This window comes from Portunus trituberculatus, chromosome 28 (assembly GCF_017591435.1).
Source record: "Portunus trituberculatus isolate SZX2019 chromosome 28, ASM1759143v1, whole genome shotgun sequence".
In the NCBI taxonomy this organism is placed as follows: domain Eukaryota; kingdom Metazoa; phylum Arthropoda; class Malacostraca; order Decapoda; family Portunidae; genus Portunus; species Portunus trituberculatus.
The window spans coordinates 7836916-7855463 of NC_059282.1; the positions used below are offsets into that span (position 1 = coordinate 7836916).

An 18548-nucleotide genomic window follows, 5' to 3' on the forward strand; every position below is an offset into this window, starting at 1 on the left:
GACCTGGCACGAGCAGTCAATTCAGAGCTACGAGGTATACCAGCTTCTGAGTACCGTGACTGCTTCATGAAGTGGCGAAGGAGGATGGAACGTTGTATAGAGGCAGGGGGGGAGTACTTTGAAGGAATGTAGGCCACGGTTTGAATTTACCTCTGTACTGTTAGAATATATGGTCTCACTGTCATTACTCTCGTAGTTATGCATAGCAGTCATTTCAAGCACCTGTTCTCATTGAATCACACAGTCTCCCTCATTCACTATAATTCTGTGTGAGGATTGACAAGCTAACTACATCAAACTCCTTGCACGCTTTCCCATTTAATTGCAAAATCATTGCTAACATATCCAGTTAACTGACTATCTGCCACTACACTAAATAGCGATGGCGAAATGCATACCCAGCTCGACGCGTGAGTAGCGTGTGTCCAGCGAGCCTACAAATTTTGAACAAACTTTTCCATTTCCCTCCGAGTGAATTGCGTGTGCCGACCAGTTGTTACGTGTTACATGACGTGCAAATCGTGAGAAACAAGTGGATTGCGTTTTCGGTATGCATCGACGAGTTCCTCTGCTTGCTAACACTTAACTCGCGTCAGAAAGCGCGTCGTAGATTGCTATTAGAAGTAGGAGTGAAGGAGACGAGTGGCTGAGTTATCCGCCAAGGTGGAAACCAGGGCCAGTCTCTTCTTCAGGGACGTAATGGCGCGAGCCTCCGCCAATCAGCACTTACCATGCGGAAAGAGGCTACGTCCGCTCGGCGCTCGGTCAAAGTGGAGGTAAGGGCGTATTTGGATCGAGTGCCGCTCGTAAGACGTGCAAGTGAGGTGTATGATGAGGAATGTGAAGACACTCGACAGTGAAGTTCATGACATTCGTGAAAACATTAACAGGTGAATAAAAATGCACTCAACGACTCCATGACTTTGTAACGACAGGTAGATGTGGCGTGACGCGCTAATGACCCTTGAGTGGTTTGTCACCGAGCTTCGAGACAGTGGTTCATCTGCTTGAACGCCACACATACCATTAATTACCACATAAACCATTATTGCACCTTCGCAATTACTTACATGCATGAATGTCAACATCTGATAAATAGTAAAGATATATGCAAAGCTCCTAACAGAAACCTAGCCATCTCTACCACCGATACTACGTACTACTTGCAGGTAAATGGTCAACTGTCTAACATTCGTCAAGTTCCACGAGACTACAGAAAACTGAGCACAATTGATTATTTCTGCGATGTATCTTATTCCTGTACATTATTGCTTACACCCTCGCACCGTATGTTCTTATTACTCCAAGAAATAAACCTCATATGATGACTGGAGCATCGAGCAGTCGAATAAGGTAAGCTATAACCATCGCTTAAAATGTACTGTACACGTTTCAACAAATTACTTACCAAATTTCACTGTGTTCTGCGACTGCCACTTTGACCATCTTGTACTTCACTTTCAGTAGATAACCAACACCTGACCTCCCGGCGATAGGAAAAGAAACAGGACAAGTGAAGACGGACACACCCCTGTCCTGAGCATTCTCCCCCGCAGTGTTCCACGTCTGATGAATACAAGAGCCGATCAGCCGACTGCCGCTGAGTGAATCCCAGACTAATGCGCTGGTGAACCACTGAGTGAACCAGTGGATATCATGCGATCCACCCTTAGTTGTAAGGTTTAGGGTGGCAATAAAAACTTCAGAAATTTTTCGATATACTGTTATCTGATATAGAAATGTGCGCAATTCATTTCGTTTATTTTATATATAGCTATTGCGGTCACATTTGTAGCACCAGTTTCCAGTGAATCAGTCATAATCTGAATAAACCAAATTAGTGCATAACATTTTAATTAGTTGCTTCTTTATTTAATGAGGATGACCAAATACTGCAAAAATATTAGTATTTATGTTATTCCAGCTATAGAATATCTGTTACTGTTATACACAATGGGATGAAGGAAAGGATGGAAAAAAAAAAAAGTATACTGACAATATTCTTCTAATGTTACCTTTACCTATCTAGTCTGTATGTATCTGTAGTAGGAACATATTGCATACCATTATTAAATAATTTTATAGTTCCTTAATCAGTACCTGAGTGTGGTAGCCAGGAATTGTTACTGTACATCAGCACCAATGAAAAAGGAGCAGAAAAAAACAAATCTTTGTTGCGATTTTATTACAAATTTTTTGCATAGTTTATGTAATGGGGCAATATTTACAGTAGAGTAAAAAGTTGGTTATTCATGGAGGGGACCAGCCTAATATACAAAATTAATTAAAATTATATATATGTACAGAGCTAGCCTAAGACTGAAGATTTGACAATGAGCACTGATTAGGTGGGCCTGATCTAAACGGGTTCAAGAATGCCCGCACAATGTGGCAATGGACGGGCAGGGCACAGGTTAGAAATGCCATGTGATGAAACCATACAGCTCAACATTTGAAAAAAAGGAATAGGTCTAACAATAAAAATAAAAAAATAAGGAAAAAAAAAAGGATGATATAGTTTACATAGATCATATTGTCTCAAGACTTTTTAGTTTTTGCTTAAATATTATAACTTGAACCAATCAAATAGCACTGAATGAATGGTCTAAATATTTTGAATGGCATTACATCACTACCAATCATCCAATATTGCACTGGCTACTTCCAAAAATAACATCTCTCACCCAAACAAACAACAATTTATATGAGATTTCTACAGCCTTGGCTCTCCTAACATGTCAACTTTCTTATGAAGGCACTACTTATTTGTCAGGCTAAATGATACTTGTGGTCCAAAATTACTTATAATTAAGATTACATTAAACGTCTTTCTTTTAAGTTTTACACAGTTGTAAACGTTACCGATTTACAGCCTCGGGACATGAGGGCGTAGAGGTGTAGGCGAGATGATCTTGGCAGCAGAAAAGAAGGAAAAGGAAACAAAACATAGAAATGCTACAATATCAACATAGCTAAAACCATATGACCCGGCTGCAAGGCATCGTGTATCCTGATGCCTCAGTGATGGAGCTGCAAGTGTGTGTTAAGTTATCGCTTTATCATCAGCTTCCTGGTGGTGGTGTGGAGGCTCATTACTTATCAGAGGAGACTGTCACCTGTTCTCAAAGCCATCCACTCCCACCACAGCAAGACTCCATTCAAAGGCAAGAGGATAGTACATCTCTCAATATACACTTACTTCTCATTTACCATTTATGTAATCATAATGTTAAACCCAATCTCTCTCTATAATGATGCACCATGTTCCTGAGATGATGCTTCCTATAATTCAGTCAAAATTTAGTGTTATGAATTTGCTACTATAAAATAAATTCACCCTAATTCAAATTCAATATATACCTGGAAAAGTACACTTTATAACAAAATTGAGTTTTTTCCTTTTATAGAGTGAGTACAAATGAGGAACAAGAATAAGTGAGTACATGTATACTGAGAGTGTTGGGCCCAGCGCCGGCAGTGACAGCATGTGTGAGTGTCCCACGGAAGCACGTGGGAGGTGAAAGCAAGTCAGTTAGAAGCTGTCAAATCATCAGCTAAATAAAATGAAAGCTTAGTTTCTTAACTGAGAGCAAGTGTGACACAGTGAATTCCTGGTATAATACTTAAAAGGTAGTTATTACTGTTTTTTATAATGTGAGTTTACACAAACAGTAATATAGTTTTATATGGTATTTCAGTGTTATATTTTTGTTTAATTTTGTAACACATCTGCATGCACACTTGTATATGGCCTACATTCATACATGCATGCACACATACAGATCCACACACTCCAGTAATATATACACAAACAACCACTCATCGTACACATTGGGCCAAACAAAAATTGTATAAAAAAAAAAGAAAAAGATTACATGATCAGTGTTTGTGGAAGGTGATCCACATCAGGGGAGTGCTGTCCTGTGTCCCTCTGATCCAGCCTCAGGGCCACCAGGGAGGCTCAGCAGCAAGCATTGCCTCCCAGCATCCACACACTAACACTCACCACTCATACATGCCACCTGCCCTCAACACTCAGGACACCAGCACCTTACACACACTTATGTACAATATAACAGTAAATGTACAGATATTCAGGGCGACATATACAGACATAGTATCATAAGGCATCTATATGGATGCAACACCTACCATTTTCTGGAGCTATATGTAGATAGGCACCTACGCTGATTCCTATAATTTTCCTTGATAGGGCAGGATGATTATCATAATCAATACTTTCTTTGCATTACTAAATAACATTTTTCAGGCAATAATTGACCTTCAGCAGTTACCCATTGTCAATTCAAGAACAGGATAGTAATACTGAATAATCATAAGGTGGGATGCATGCAGTACAAAATTACATCTGCCAAAATGCAGCATTGGTTAGCACCTTTTCTACATTTGCCATACAAATACATCTCACTGACTTTACCAACCTGGGTTCCCTCATCCCCACATGCCATAGATCGCTAGAACTTAACACTGGGTTAATTTTACGACACTATAGGCTTTACTTGAGTCTATGTGTGTGTCTTGGGTGGCTCTTGACCACAACAGATTTTGAATAAACAGTGGCCCACTGGTTCTGCTGAATTATAACATCTCTGGCTGCCATAATTTAATTGGTAGGTGAACCGATGAAGGTAAAGCTGATGCCAGGCAGCAGGGAGCCTCACACCCAGCTGCTACATCCACATTAATAATGGATCACCATACCGTCCGAGTCCACAGATAACTGCTTCAAGTGTTAGCCAAGGAATACATTCACAGCAATGACTTCAATACAAAAGTGGACACTGTCTCATCCACTTATGCACTTCTGACTGACACTTGTGTGTTCCTTAGTTCACTCCCACATTATTGAAATTAAAATACTTGATCTTTGATGAATGATGTTTTCTTGACAGACATTAAACAAAGATCTCTGCATATAGCCATTTAAAAACAAAAGCTGCAACAGCAAGCCAGCACTAAATGATGTACTTGTCAGCCTCCCCAGACACAGCATGGTGTGGCAGGAGCACAGCAGTGACTCCTTCATGAAATTTAGTTTAAAGTTTTAATCAAACTTAATTTGTCAGCAATGTAAAACTAAAATTAGGTATTTATCATTGTGAACAGAAACAAATATAGGAAGCTATTTTACTTTCTGATTCCTATAAAAATGCTTGGTTTTGATTACAATGAGGTTGCAATATTAATACTTGTGGCACTTACACTCTTATGTTGGCAGCTTGTATTATGGTTTTCATATGATGGGAAATACATGTACATTGCTTAGCTGCCACAGTTTTCCAGCAATGTGTTGCATCTTCACAAGAGGAAGATGGTTTCCATACGTATTTGACCAATGGAGTGACATTGTCAATCAATATTTTCAGACAATATGATTGTGTCAAATGAACTTTTGAAGAAATAGCCTCCTTGATCTTTCATAAAGAGCCCTTCAAAACCAATTATAAATTCATAATGTCAACAGAAATATGAAAATTTTTTGGACCAACACACATTAGTTTCTCTCCTGTCACACCACCTCCCCCACCACTCACACTATTAACACCCACGCTGCCACTTGCCTTACATGTACTTCGGTGGGAAACACATGTGATCCATTCTGGACAAGGGAGTCAACATATGAATGACACAACTGCTATAGTTTGGATAACACTATGTGTATAGGTCATGGTGTACCTGCAGGCTAGTTTATACAGCGGTGAGGTTTGCACGCGGTGGAGTGTGACAGGGCAATTTAAGCTATCTATCTGGCCTATCCTTGCCACCAGGTGGTTAGGTAACATTAAGGAGCTGCTCACTACAGTGACAGTCACAGGGAGCTGCAGGTCCACGTATTGGGAGGGATGGACTTGTAAACTAGGTCTTGGAAAGGCTTCATGCCATGTGACTAGTTTATGTGCTGTCAAAAATGCACTTCATTAACTCTATCCCTCAATCTAAAAATTGTGATGTTGCCTTAATTTCTCTCAAGAATGAAGAGTGATTGTATGTTGATTCAAATAATTTTCACTTTTCCAAATAATTTCTAAATAAATTGTCAAAAATTAGAACTTCCTGGGAATTTTCTCCAGTGTGTCATGCCATAAACTTTTAAAAATGCATGTGTCACCACAACATATGTTGTTATCTATAATGCAGTTTTCACACTGCATTATGTATTTTATTAACATGGCCTGGTTGGCCTGACTGCCACCATAATCCTATCAAATTACAATGTTACACTGCTGGTTTATAGCTTCCCCTCAGTAACATAACCTTGCAATAAAGAGAATACAGTTATGTAAATATACAATAACAAAATATAAAATGCTCACACATTTGCCAGTTCATCAGAGACATTGGTTTTCATTAATATCAAACACTGCCATAACAACTGATGCCATTCTGTTCCTTTACACTTACTTGAGCCATCACCTTCACAGTCACTGCTGGAGTGGAATGTTGGGCTTGTGTCATACTGTGTCCATCACATATCACATCACTTCCACCAAACACAAGCAGAGGTTTTCTGTTGTCATAAACTAAGTCTTTTTCACTTGTTTTCTTCCACTCTACATGGTTGTAACTTTGTGGAATATACTTTAAATATGTGCATGTTCCACTGGAAATGAAGTATCATATACATTTTTTTAATTAACTTAGCCTTTACAAGTGTGTAACAAGCATACACTGATCATCCACAGTCATCACATAAAGAGAAGTTAGCTTGAGGCTTCCATGTCATCCACAACAAATAATGAAAAGGAACACAGTGTTGTGGGGTAGCAAGCCTCTGTGTCTCGGCACACAGACACTCCTTCCAGGACAACCCCAGAGCCATGCAATGAACAGGCAACAGTGATCGTACACTCTGGCTAGGCTAATGAAATACAAACGGTTTGGGCCAACAACAGGCTCAACGCTCCCTGGTGGTTCAGATGTAGGCACACTTGGCAGGCTTGAGCAGCTTGCTGTCCGTGGTGGTGTTGGTGTTGGACTTGCCATTAATGTTTTTTGGGTTATAGTTGGTCACCAGGTTGTTGATGTGCTTGTTGTTGGCCGTGTACATGTTTGGGTCCGCCGCAGGTACCAAGTTGTCTCTCCTGAGGCACAGACAGTGTCATTAGTAAGGCAGCATTTTTAAAGTAAACTGGCAAAAGAAGAAAAAAAAATCAAAGTTTGTGTATATCAACTAACTAATCACAGTTATCATAAACATGATACTATAATTTAACTGTAGCTGACAGTACATCTATTGAAAGACAACTTACTTGTTGAGTTTTGAGTCCAGGTAGGGAGTTTCTGAGTAAGTGTGAGCATACTCGTCCCCCCGGCACTTGCGAGAAAAAAGGAAGCCAGAGATGAAGCCAATGACAAGAGCGGCCACACAGGCTGTGGTGACAGCAATGGCAAGCGTCTCGGCAGAGTAGATGGGAGGACCTTCAAGTGATGCTCCAACCACGGGACCTGGAGAGAGATGGAAGGAAAGGCTCCTCAGGAAACAGTCTATACTTACTCATGTTCCTCATGATGGAATGCTGGACAGCAAACAACATACAATGTAATATGTGAGCAGAATTATGCCTTTGTATCTACTTTCATTGAATCTGTAAGACTAATGTTTTTCAATTAATTTCATCTATCTCCCATTCTGAAAATAAAAACAGCCAAAAGAAAACTTCTTTTTAAAGTTTAGGGAAAAGAAAACATCAAAGACATATTTTGTTGTGAAAATATTTTGAAAATGTGTGTGGAAGTAAACTGGATAGCACCCAACAGCAAGTGTGGAGCAGTGACTGGAACAAGGATAACAAGAAAAACAGTTTGCAAAATCCACTGGCTAAGGTGGATGAAATATTTCCACACCACTATCTGTAGTGAACCCTCTAGCTACTCACCATGCTTCTCACATGAAGCTGTCCCATGGAAGCTTAAGATAAGTGAACAACATGCAGGTCATCAAGGCACTCAACAATGTGAGGAATGGCTGCTTGGATAAGTGGGACCCAATAAAATGGTTACTACACTGACACTCAAGCAATCCCACCAGCACTTCCCAAATATGCATGCATTATATTTGTCCCAATAAAGAAGAGTTGTGATTATGTTGTCTGAACAGGATTTTCACATTAACAATGAATGGCGGGCTTAGAGATGTTTAGTTGAATATGTCAAACAACTACATTTGAGACTGAAGTTTTTACAAATGCAATGCTCTAACTCCCCAGCTAACAGTGATGTCACTGGTAGCTGGCAAGCCAGCAGGCCTCATGTACTGAACACCCATGTCAATGAATAAATCAGAGGCCATGACATTTTTTCATAAAACAGCAAATTAGTTAAAACTCTTAAGCTAGTCAGTCCATTACCTATCACTGTTGTCATGTACTTGAGAAATTGAAAAATATTAATATGAAAGGAGGACCATTACATCACCAGTAGCTGACTCAACAACTGAATGGGTAAGTAATTAATGTCCATAAGGAATTATATTTTTCACTGTGGTGGTGGATTTTAATTAAAAACTTCATGAAAGAGGAAATGATAAAACATGATGGTGTTAACAGTGTAGAAGAGACAAGTCTCCTGGTGAGTCACTGGTTATATTGGTATGGAGCTTTCTCTGAAAAAGTTTACAAAAACAAGATTATTATTTAGTAAAGTTATGAAACCTGTGTCTACAAAGACAATGCTTCATATGGCTCCAGAATACCAGCTGAGTGAACTGTACCCTGTTAAGAGATTAAATGAGACCATGAATGCAAAACATTAATGATGTAAGCCTAGTCCATTCTGCCTGCCTTGCCTTCACTTCCCTTACTCCCTCACATCAGAAACACCCACAAGTGGTGAGAAGGAAGGACAGCAGGAAGGTGTGATGATGGTGACATGATGGTTGAAAACACTATCAATCTTCTAGAAGACTTCAGCTTGAGCTGTTTAGATATTAGGCATCCCAGACCAAGCAGTGCAGGCTAAAGTATCACAGCACTCAGAAGCCAAGAACACCACACGATGGAAGTTATTATTGCAGAGTAGGTATTATTTAGGGATGGGAGGGCACAGGGAGACTCTAATGATCTTTGATGATTTAGTACACAGGTATTCTATAAACTATGCCTCATTAAAGGTTATGAGAGATTTTAAAACTATGATGGAATATCTTTCATTGGTCTATCTGACAGACATGGGTGTTAACACTAAAGGAAAATGTTAATTATCATATAATATTGTTAATGCTACTGAAAACAAAGGACCAATAAAATACAGGAACAAGAATCTACAACTAATCTCCTTGAGAAAAAAACATGGAAGGTGCAAGACAAAAAGGGAATCACAAAAAGCTACAACAACACAACTCTCTGCAACAGATAAGAAGGCAGGCAGAAGGAGTGACAACATTGGAACACAAAACTTCACACCACACTTTGGAGCAGATGATACAAGGTCTTGGAATCTAAGACTCACCATAAGACGGGGCTCTATCAGAAGAATATTATCAAGAAATGTGTTTAGCAATGTTTTTCTATGGTATCATTACGACCAAAGTGAAAAAAGGACTCCTGAGGAGCGAGATACATATGTAAAACATACATACATATCACTCGTCAGCACTATACTTTCACTAGCATTCAAATAATGAAACAAATGTCAAAACTGAGAATGCACAAAAATCAGTCAAACGGTCCAGTCATTGTCGCTGTTATTTTGGCATTTATTTGTATGCAAAACTAGACTATTTTCTTTTTTTAGCTAATTAGGGGATGCACAATGTAGGGAGGCATGCACTGCAGTGTTTCCATGTCAGTCATTGGCTGGTTAGTTACCACAGAGTGCTACACAGGAAGAGTTGTGCGCTGTGAGTGTTGGTTGGTTAACCAAACAACTGGCAAGGCATTACTATTCTATTACATATTGTAGACCAAGAAAGACAGAGTTAAGAAGAGTATGATGAAAACTATTAACTAAGCATCATAACTACTCTTCAAGATAAGGCCTGTGTGCTAAAAACAAGCTAAAACAAGGAAACATGCATCAACATAACCAATGTAATGAATCATGCACTAGCAATGCACACTCAAAATAATGTTAATCAGCTGAACGAATGTATAATGAAAACATGAAATGAAAAGGCATAAGTTAAGAGAGGTGAAGTAGTAAGTAAAAAGAAAGAAATTAGGTAACATCTAAGCAGCAGTCGGAAGTCGGTAATGACGGAGAGGGTCAGGCTGGGCAGGCAAGTAACAGTTGGTCAGGGAGACATGGAAGTGGCTCGTAGGGGGCAGGGGCTGGCTGCGAGCCTTAGCAAAGACCCACAATGCATGATTCAGTCCTCAAACTACATTAAGCTTTTCATATACAAATATTTTCTACAAAAAGCAAAAATTATCCCAGGAAGCATATCAATATTTACAAATTGAATATGTTCCCTTTATTTTTTAGATGCAATTTTTGCATAAAATGAGGTACTGTACATTACTGAAGCAAATTGTACAACTTGAGGACTTGCATTACTGATAAGTAAACTACACCATTACAAAAGAGGTAGTGGGGCTGTTTTAAACCAATGAGTGTTTGAAGTTAGGACTCAGAGTTCCTAATATAGGCTATCACATCTTTAATAAAGATGCTTAGACATATACAATACTGAAAACAAAATTTAGCCCATATTAGGAATTCTTTAGTGATGTCTTCCCATGACCTTGCTGTTATGTGTGGTGGACTAGGCTTACCCGTGATCCCGCCTTCAGCATAAGCTATTCCAACATCCTGGTTTGTCTCTCTTCCTATGGAGTCCAGCAGGATATCATTGGCCAGGTCAGGATCTTGAGGGACACTGTTTGGAACACCGCCCAAGCGTTTATTGTTTTCCTGAGCCGGCGGCAGCTGGGGAATTTTATTACTCTCGAGGGATGTCTCATCCTCCTCAAGCAGAGTATCAAAAATGGTTGAGTGATCCACAGGTCCTGCAGGGACAATTTGTGTCATCAGAAAATGTAAAGACATAAGCTGATTAGATGAAGGATAACATAAGCACAGGAGAGTCCATCACCATCATGCAAGGAAAAGCACATCCCTGTGATAAAGAAAGTTCATTTTAATATAAAGAAAAAGAGCCTTATAATTGAGGCTCATATTTAGACTGCATCCATCTTTGAAATACACTCATGAACTGAATCAATATTTTGGTTTACAATACAAACCACTCCTTTACTGTGATGTGTCAATCATGCTATGGGAAAAATGTGTGTGGAAGAAATTCAGCGGCAGAGAAGAGAAACCTTACACATTAAGGATGATAAGATGTGTGTACGGAGACAGAGACAAATACAATGTAAGCACGTTCATGCAGGGTTAGTAGTGCCAGGAAACAGTGTCATTGGATACAACTGTACTTTTATCCTGAAATCACAAGGTGAGTTCATTATTGCCCTGTTGAACTTCAGAGCATAACATTTTGCCACACACATTGCCATGCTCTGGTCCATACCATGGCCTTGGCTTTATCCTCAATACAATTAAGATTTTGGTATATTGATAAACACCACCATATAATGAAATGGTTGAGTTCCACAGCATGGCAATGTGTGCAACACCACATGGCACAACTGACCCTCCGTGGGCACAGGATCGGTAACAGGAGGCGGACGTGGAGAGGAAGGCTCAGGACAAACACAGGGAGCACACGTCTCAACCTCTGGAGGGCTTGGGGCCTCTGTGAGGGGAGCACAACCCAAAGGAACAATTAGGTGTGTCCTGAGGCAAGTAGCTGTGTCAAGAGGGAATTGAAGTTCCGAGGGACACAGCATGGTGCTTACATGCTGGATTTCTATGGAGTCTTCAGGTGGTGTACTATGTTGATGTTTTATAAATTCTTTTATAATACGCAGGGTTTTATGGATTGGACCATATGAGTTTATCTCTCAAAGCATTTAAAATAGTATAGTAAGATTATACATGAAGTGCCTCTTCTTCATATCAGCTGAGAAAGCATGCTGGTGTTAATGGGAACATTTTGACACTTGTACTGCTAACGGAACACCAGTCTGTTATTAAGTTGCAGTGAAAGTTCTGAAGTTAGCACACATTTAATCACAAGACAGATGTGGTACTGAATTCAACATAAAACATTAGATGTGTACGACACATTTCCTTAAAACAACAATAACATGTAGCAATGGATATCTTGGATAGTATGTTATTGAAAATTAATGTTACGGTTATGATACACACAGTGGTAGTAAAGCTGTGCTGAGGTGTGGGGTGAGGTGAGGCAGTGGGGGAAGGGGTGACAGTAGTGAGGTGCTGCTGTGTTGTGCAGTGACCAAGAATGTGGACACTCAATAAACCAGTTTACCACAAAACATAAAAAAGAAACCCCCATTCCATAAAGTGAACACATAATACATCAGACTAATATCTTACTTAACAATAGTGATTTCCATACATATAAAACATAGTGAGAACACAAATGTTAATCACAGGGGGAAATGCTGCCAGTCCGCATTGCTTGTTTTGATCAAGCTCACACTTCCCTCACAGCAAGGCATTTCCCCCTGCCATCACAGAACACACACACTCAAGACTTACCAGTTGTCTGTATCTGCGTGGGAGGGTTCAAAGTTTCACTGTCGGTGCCTGAAATGAAGCACGCCATGCTAAGCACTGATGCAACAAGACACGAGGGACACGAGAACATTCACTGTCTATTGCCTTTTGATGCTAATTGTTCAGTCACTAACAACGAGGCTCTTGCAGCTTTTTGAAATTATAAATGTGGTCTTTAACAAGATCAATCAACATCCATAATTATATACATGAAGCAGCAGACATGCATGAAGAAGGCGACTCATGAGTGAGTGACCTCCTAACCAGGTTAAAAGAAACTCAAGTAATGCACTGCTCATTAAACTTAAGTACTAATGGATTACTAAAATAAAATATTTGGGGATTATACTACTAAATTTTCTTTTCTTACTATAAATGGCATACAACTGAACTATCAATATGATTTGCCTTCACCCTTTCCTGAATACACATTACTTTTATCTACCAAAAATTGTCTTCAAATAAACTTATGAAAATAATGTTAATATTTTTAGTAGTAAGTGACAACTAAAATTCAGACTGTTTGTATGTTTATCAAGTAAGGTCTAGTAAGTTTGCTTGACTGAGTAATAACATGATTCAAGAAAAATTATAATTATCACACTAATGGTTCATTTTGTTATTTAAGAAGAGAAATTTCTACATTTGATTAGAAATCTTCAACAGGAAAGGGTTGAAGTGGAATATCTCTATACTAAAGGAATGTATTATCCTTGTCAAAAGGTAATAGACATACACTTACTAATAAGGACGCTATATATGTTTAGGGACAAAGGACTCACATTACTGGCAGGGTTATCAGCATTTCTGAACTTGCCAAAATAGCAACAAAGAGTTAAACAATGGAAAACAGACGATGCCTAAGGATACATCACATTAGGCTACAAAGGGCAGGTTGGGAGGCTTGAGTCCCCTGCTACTTACTGTATGGACACTGCTGATGGTAGCCAGAAACATTCTGGAAGATGGGGCCGGCAATCTGAGGCTCTAGTGGACCGCAGCGGCTGTGTGCGTCATGCCAGGCACAGTAAGGATCTTGCAGTCCCACACACGCACTGTTGACACAAAGAGAATGTGATTCGTAATCTTTATTTCTACAATTTCTTTATGGTATGTGATACAAAAGTAGAAAGATTGATTTATCTTTCAGCAATGCCAGAATGGCCAAGACAAGGCACCACACATTAACACTCATGACTCTGTTGGCCTCTATGTGGAAAGAAAAAGTCTCATGACCCACTGTACAATACCTCAAGAGCACAGGATTCATAATATATAAAAATGACTGGTGAAATATTCATGCTGTTGGCAATAATGTACCTGCAGGTGGTGGCTCTTTGGCAGCGATGGAGTGAGATAGACTTCACCTCGTCGTCAGTGATGATGATCAGTTTACTCTTGCCGTCTTTCTGGTGGGCAATCTGGAGGTTCACGATAGGCACTGGCTCCTCAAACACGTGGATCTCCTCTATCACCACAGGCTCGATGCTACTGTGGATACAAAACATTATTCAGGACTGACAGTGTGTGAAATGTATAACAAATAGGGCTTTATTCTAAAGTACCACTTATTGTTGGTTCTTGTGGTGTGCAGAAGGAATGGTGTTGATTGTCTGTACCTTGTGCCTGGTGATGCCTGGGTGTTGATTGCCTTGAATATGATACCATTGTCTGTGGCAATGAAGAGAACATCTACAGTCTTGCCGTCCAGGAAAGTAACTTGTGGGTCGACTGCTATCTTGGAGAAGCGATACCTGGAATTACAAAGATCAATTTAGTCAAGTGGACAACCACACTAACGCTTTCATTGCTTTCATAAATCTACATGTGTGACCATTACAGGAAGGCTTAAAACCTACTCAAAAGAAGCCTTCATGAGGAGTGGCCGACCAAAGAAACCTGCCACTGCCTCATCCATCAGGGCGTGAGACTTGGCGAAGTTGATGTTGTCCTCCGGCAAGGTCTGGCTGTTCTCAACGCAGCTGCCTGGTCTTGGGTCTGGAACCTGTGGATGGGAAGACAACCCTCAGTGATGTTCATGAGTTTGTGACATGAAAGTGATAAATAATATTCCTTTTGGTATTGTGGTCATGAAAAACTGTGAAGAAACACAAACAAATGGAAATGCAAGAGTAAACCATCTATGTACTATTGGGAAACCTTTAGCCAGGTATAAAAAATGCATAAAAAGGAAAAGAAAACTAGTGAATTATTTTGACAGCATAGGAAGTGTTAATCTTCATTGTGTTACCTCGAAAGGCTTCACAGGCAGCCAGTTGGAGTTCATGTTCTCCTGCTCCTTGAAGGCCCCTTCGAAGGTGTCCAGGATGGCACGCATGGAGAAGGCGCACACTGCTGACCCCGGGATGGAGTTGGAGGGCGTGGTGAAGACTGCGTAGATCAGCTCATGCCTCTCGTCGCCATATACTCCAGAGATGACATCCGTGGTCGACTCTGCAACAAATTGAAATGTTCTTTCAAGTCGAAACTAACACAATTCACATCCATCCATCCATCCACAGGTAAGCCACTTTATTCTTCAAGTATGCTGCCTACTTACAGCACCGTGTGAGGTTTACAAATCAGCCTTCAAATCAGTCTAGGTACATAACTTTCAATAACGGATCAAGGACACTCACGGATCTCATCAAAGTAGAACGGGTACTCCCCAGGCACGGAACAGTTAAGTCTGCTCTTGAGGAACGAGGTCCAGAAGGACTTGAAACGCGCCTGTCCTCCGCCTCGGTCCCTCTTGCACACCCGCGCCACTCGGGAGTACACACGCTTGCCACAGTTCATGTACTCTACGGCAGTCTCCCGGAAGAAGAAAAACACAAACTCCCCGTAGTCAAAGGAGTGCACGAAATCCGGGGCTGCGTTGAAGAGAATAAGAGATTATCAGTAAGTTTACAGGACTCGTTTCTTAAAGGAATCTTGAAATAAAAGTTTAAACTCAGTATTATTTAAAGATTACGTCAATTAGTCTACAAGCGCGCGAAACATAAAAAAGCCACTTTACCGTTGAGCTGATTGTAGTCATTGTGGTCTGTCTTCAGGGGCTGTCGGAAAATGAGCGGAATTGTACCTTGGAAATCCGCAACAGTCCCGGAGTAGAGTTCGCCATCTGCACGGAATAAAAAGTAAAAACTTGTCAACAACAGAAGCGAAACCAATGTAGTATAACCAGCATAAAAAGAATAAAGGTAATATTTCACTCATCATTATGTGCTAAAGAGAGCACCTTATTTTCCTTCTTGGCACAGCTTAGTGAAAGGAGGGGCGGAAAAACTTACCCACGTAGACGAAAGTTGAGTTGTGCCGCGGGTCGTACGGACACTTGCCAGCCCCGTTCTGCTCGGTGAAGTTGAAGCTGCCATCCGCCTGTAGATAGCACACACAAATGTAAGTAAATGCCAGTTAACAAGAGTCAGTGTACAAACAGACTCCTCAATTATACGTGTCACTTCAATCGTATATCATTTACACGGGTTATAATGCAGAGGAATCCGCAAACACAGTACAGAGATGACAGGACACTCGTCTTGCGCTGAGGCCTCGTGTTCTTCCAGCACAAGCGACTTATCTTCAGATCAAAATGAAAACAACAACAATCTATCTCACAAACGTGGGAAAAAACAAGAGGCAAACTCTGGACTCAACATGGAGAAGACCTTGCAAATATCCCGGCATTAAGAGGCAGTGACCATTAGAAGCTTGCAAAACGACTGCCTGCAGGACGACCACGGACGTACTCCGCTTACGAATGCTGTCGATTAGCATAATGATGAAGCGTGCGGCGACCCTCCAGCATTAGTGACTGTCTCCCGCACAGATGGTCAGGCTGATAGTCAACTGGAGTGGAACTGGTTTTGTCAGTCTGCCAGCGCCAGTCAACAGTCTGGCGGGATGAGCGTCGTCCGATCGCTGAGCTGGGAATCAATCAGAGGGAGGACGCCCGGGGGATGATGGACGTGGCAGTGTATGTCTCCCTCCCCCCGGGCCATGTGCATGACAAATGAGGATACGCAGCTTGGTGTTCGGTCAGGGAGGTCCTGTGACAACATTAGCCAGTCAGGGATCAATGGATACAGAGCCATCCTAAGGCGCTCCGTCACCCCGCGCCGCCCCAGCCATCCATCACTGACACGCGTGCACACATCCGAACAACATCACGCTTGCAATTCGCTATTCCGGATTGTTTCGCGTCAGTTTACCAAGAGAAACAAATCTAAACTATAAGTCCATTGGCAAGAGGAAAGCAAAGTTCGCTATCTGCCGTGTTCACCCACGTCTTGCTTTAGAATCCCAAGCAATGCGGTGCAATCTGAGACCGAGAACTTGTAATTAATGTGTCTGCGCCTCGCTCTCCCAGCCACGTGATCCTTGGCGTCGCAGAAGCTGAGTGTCAGGATTAGTGGTGCAAGAGGTGAGGCTTCCGGGGCATTACTTGAAGCAGAAGCATTGATTAGGGAAGGAAGAAAGGAAGGAGGATGGAATGAACGCTATCTTGTGCCAAACAAAACCCACAGCGACTTCCTCTAGCGGTGACACTTCTTCGTGCACAGCCTCCTCAACGACACACTTTGTTCCGTCTTTGTCCTCAGTAAATGATCGTCTCTCTCCCATAACTGATGCTCTTTGTAACTGCGCACCAGCTCCTCTCAGCTAATGTCCCTATTCCATCCCGCACTCTGCCAGCATCTAGTTACCGCGGTGGTTTGTGAACAGCGTATCGTATTAAAGATTACCTCAGATGATAAATAAAAACCGAGATAAAACCTAAAATAAGAAAAGAAAATGAGGTGTCGCTTTATACGTTCACCTCATATTTAATCTTCCCTTGTCAAAAACACGAATTTATCATCTACATTTCCTATTTTTTTCCCTGTCTGCCTTCCTTTCCCGCTTTCCAAAATTTTCTCCCGTTATTTACAGCCCAGGTATCGACACGGGAGCCATTACTGGGTCGGCGCCCCCCCTCCCTTTCCCCGTCCACAGCCACCACCGCCACCACCACCGGGACGCGCGCGGCCGTACCCTCACCACACCATTACTTTAGGGAAATAATTGCGCAAATGTCAGCGTTACTCACACATCCCCGTGACGGTGTAAATAATTCTGTACCGGCAAGCGAAGCGGAGGGGTGGGAAGGAGGCTGGGACGGGAGAGAGAGGAGAGGGAGAGAGAGAGGCAGGAGAGAGCAGCAGTTCGGGAGTTAGGGAGGCGCTGTACGCTAAACAGAGAGCGATCAATCATAACTCTCTTTGTATCTTGCCAACGTGAAGCAAAGTCCAACAATAACGTAAAAAAGAAAAAAAGGAGATAAATATTCAGGTTACAGCACAGACTGTGTGTGTGTGTGTGTGTGTGTGTGTGTGTGTGTGTGTGTGTGTGTGTGTGTGTGTGTGTGTGTGTGTGTGTGTGTCGCAGTCACCGCTTTTATTTCGCATTCTATTTTGCGCTGGCGATGGAAAAAAGAAAGGAAGAAAAAATGATGGTGCTACATGGGATTAGGAACCTCTCATTCACTATTTTCATTCCCTAGACTGCAGATACACGCACTGCAGGAGGAGGAGGAGGAAGAAAAAGCGGAAGAGGAGGAGAAGGAGAAGATAATAAAACACATCAAAACACAACACTACAAACTCGACAAATCCTTAAAAATCCTCTTGTTCCATTTCTGCAACTTCGTACTTAACCTTCATGACAAGAGCGAGAAAGAACAATGCATCTTTTAACCTCAAACTGACGTGGCTGTCCATCCTTTCCGTCCCTCCACCGCTAACCTTTGTCAGGGCCACGGAGAGCAAGCCAGCCTGCAAAAAACAATTACTCTGCCGGACCGACCAAACCAACTGACTCTCGGTGAATTTAATCCTGAGCCAAATCAAGATTTCTCGGAGCACTGGCGTCGAGATAATGTTCCTCGAGACCTCACC

At 41.4% G+C, this 18548-nt stretch overlaps 1 protein-coding gene across 7 annotated transcripts in view; it reads right to left on the reverse strand.

The window, feature by feature from the left end:
* Positions 1 to 2168: 2168 nt before the first annotated feature.
* The window catches only part of LOC123510214 (semaphorin-1A-like), a 356881-nt gene continuing 340501 nt past the window's right edge, over positions 2169 to 18548 (reverse strand). The window contains exons 7-19 of one of the 7 annotated variants that reach the window (XM_045265144.1): positions 15903 to 15990; positions 15629 to 15733; positions 15249 to 15482; positions 14861 to 15063; positions 14469 to 14614; positions 14229 to 14363; positions 13930 to 14097; positions 13534 to 13664; positions 12592 to 12639; positions 11615 to 11716; positions 10734 to 10967; positions 7272 to 7467; positions 2169 to 7103 (exon numbers count right to left, since the gene is read on the reverse strand). In XM_045265144.1, the coding sequence (XP_045121079.1) occupies positions 6935 to 7103; positions 7272 to 7467; positions 10734 to 10967; positions 11615 to 11716; positions 12592 to 12639; positions 13534 to 13664; positions 13930 to 14097; positions 14229 to 14363; positions 14469 to 14614; positions 14861 to 15063; positions 15249 to 15482; positions 15629 to 15733; positions 15903 to 15990 (1959 nt within the window). In that variant the 3' untranslated portion in view covers positions 2169 to 6934. Of the gene's footprint in view, positions 7104 to 7271; positions 7468 to 10733; positions 10968 to 11614; positions 11717 to 12591; positions 12640 to 13533; positions 13665 to 13929; positions 14101 to 14228; positions 14364 to 14468; positions 14615 to 14860; positions 15064 to 15248; positions 15483 to 15628; positions 15734 to 15902; positions 15991 to 18548 lie in introns of all 7 variants that reach the window. The other 6 variants (XM_045265143.1, XM_045265145.1, XM_045265146.1 and 3 more) reach the window with 6 other exon arrangements.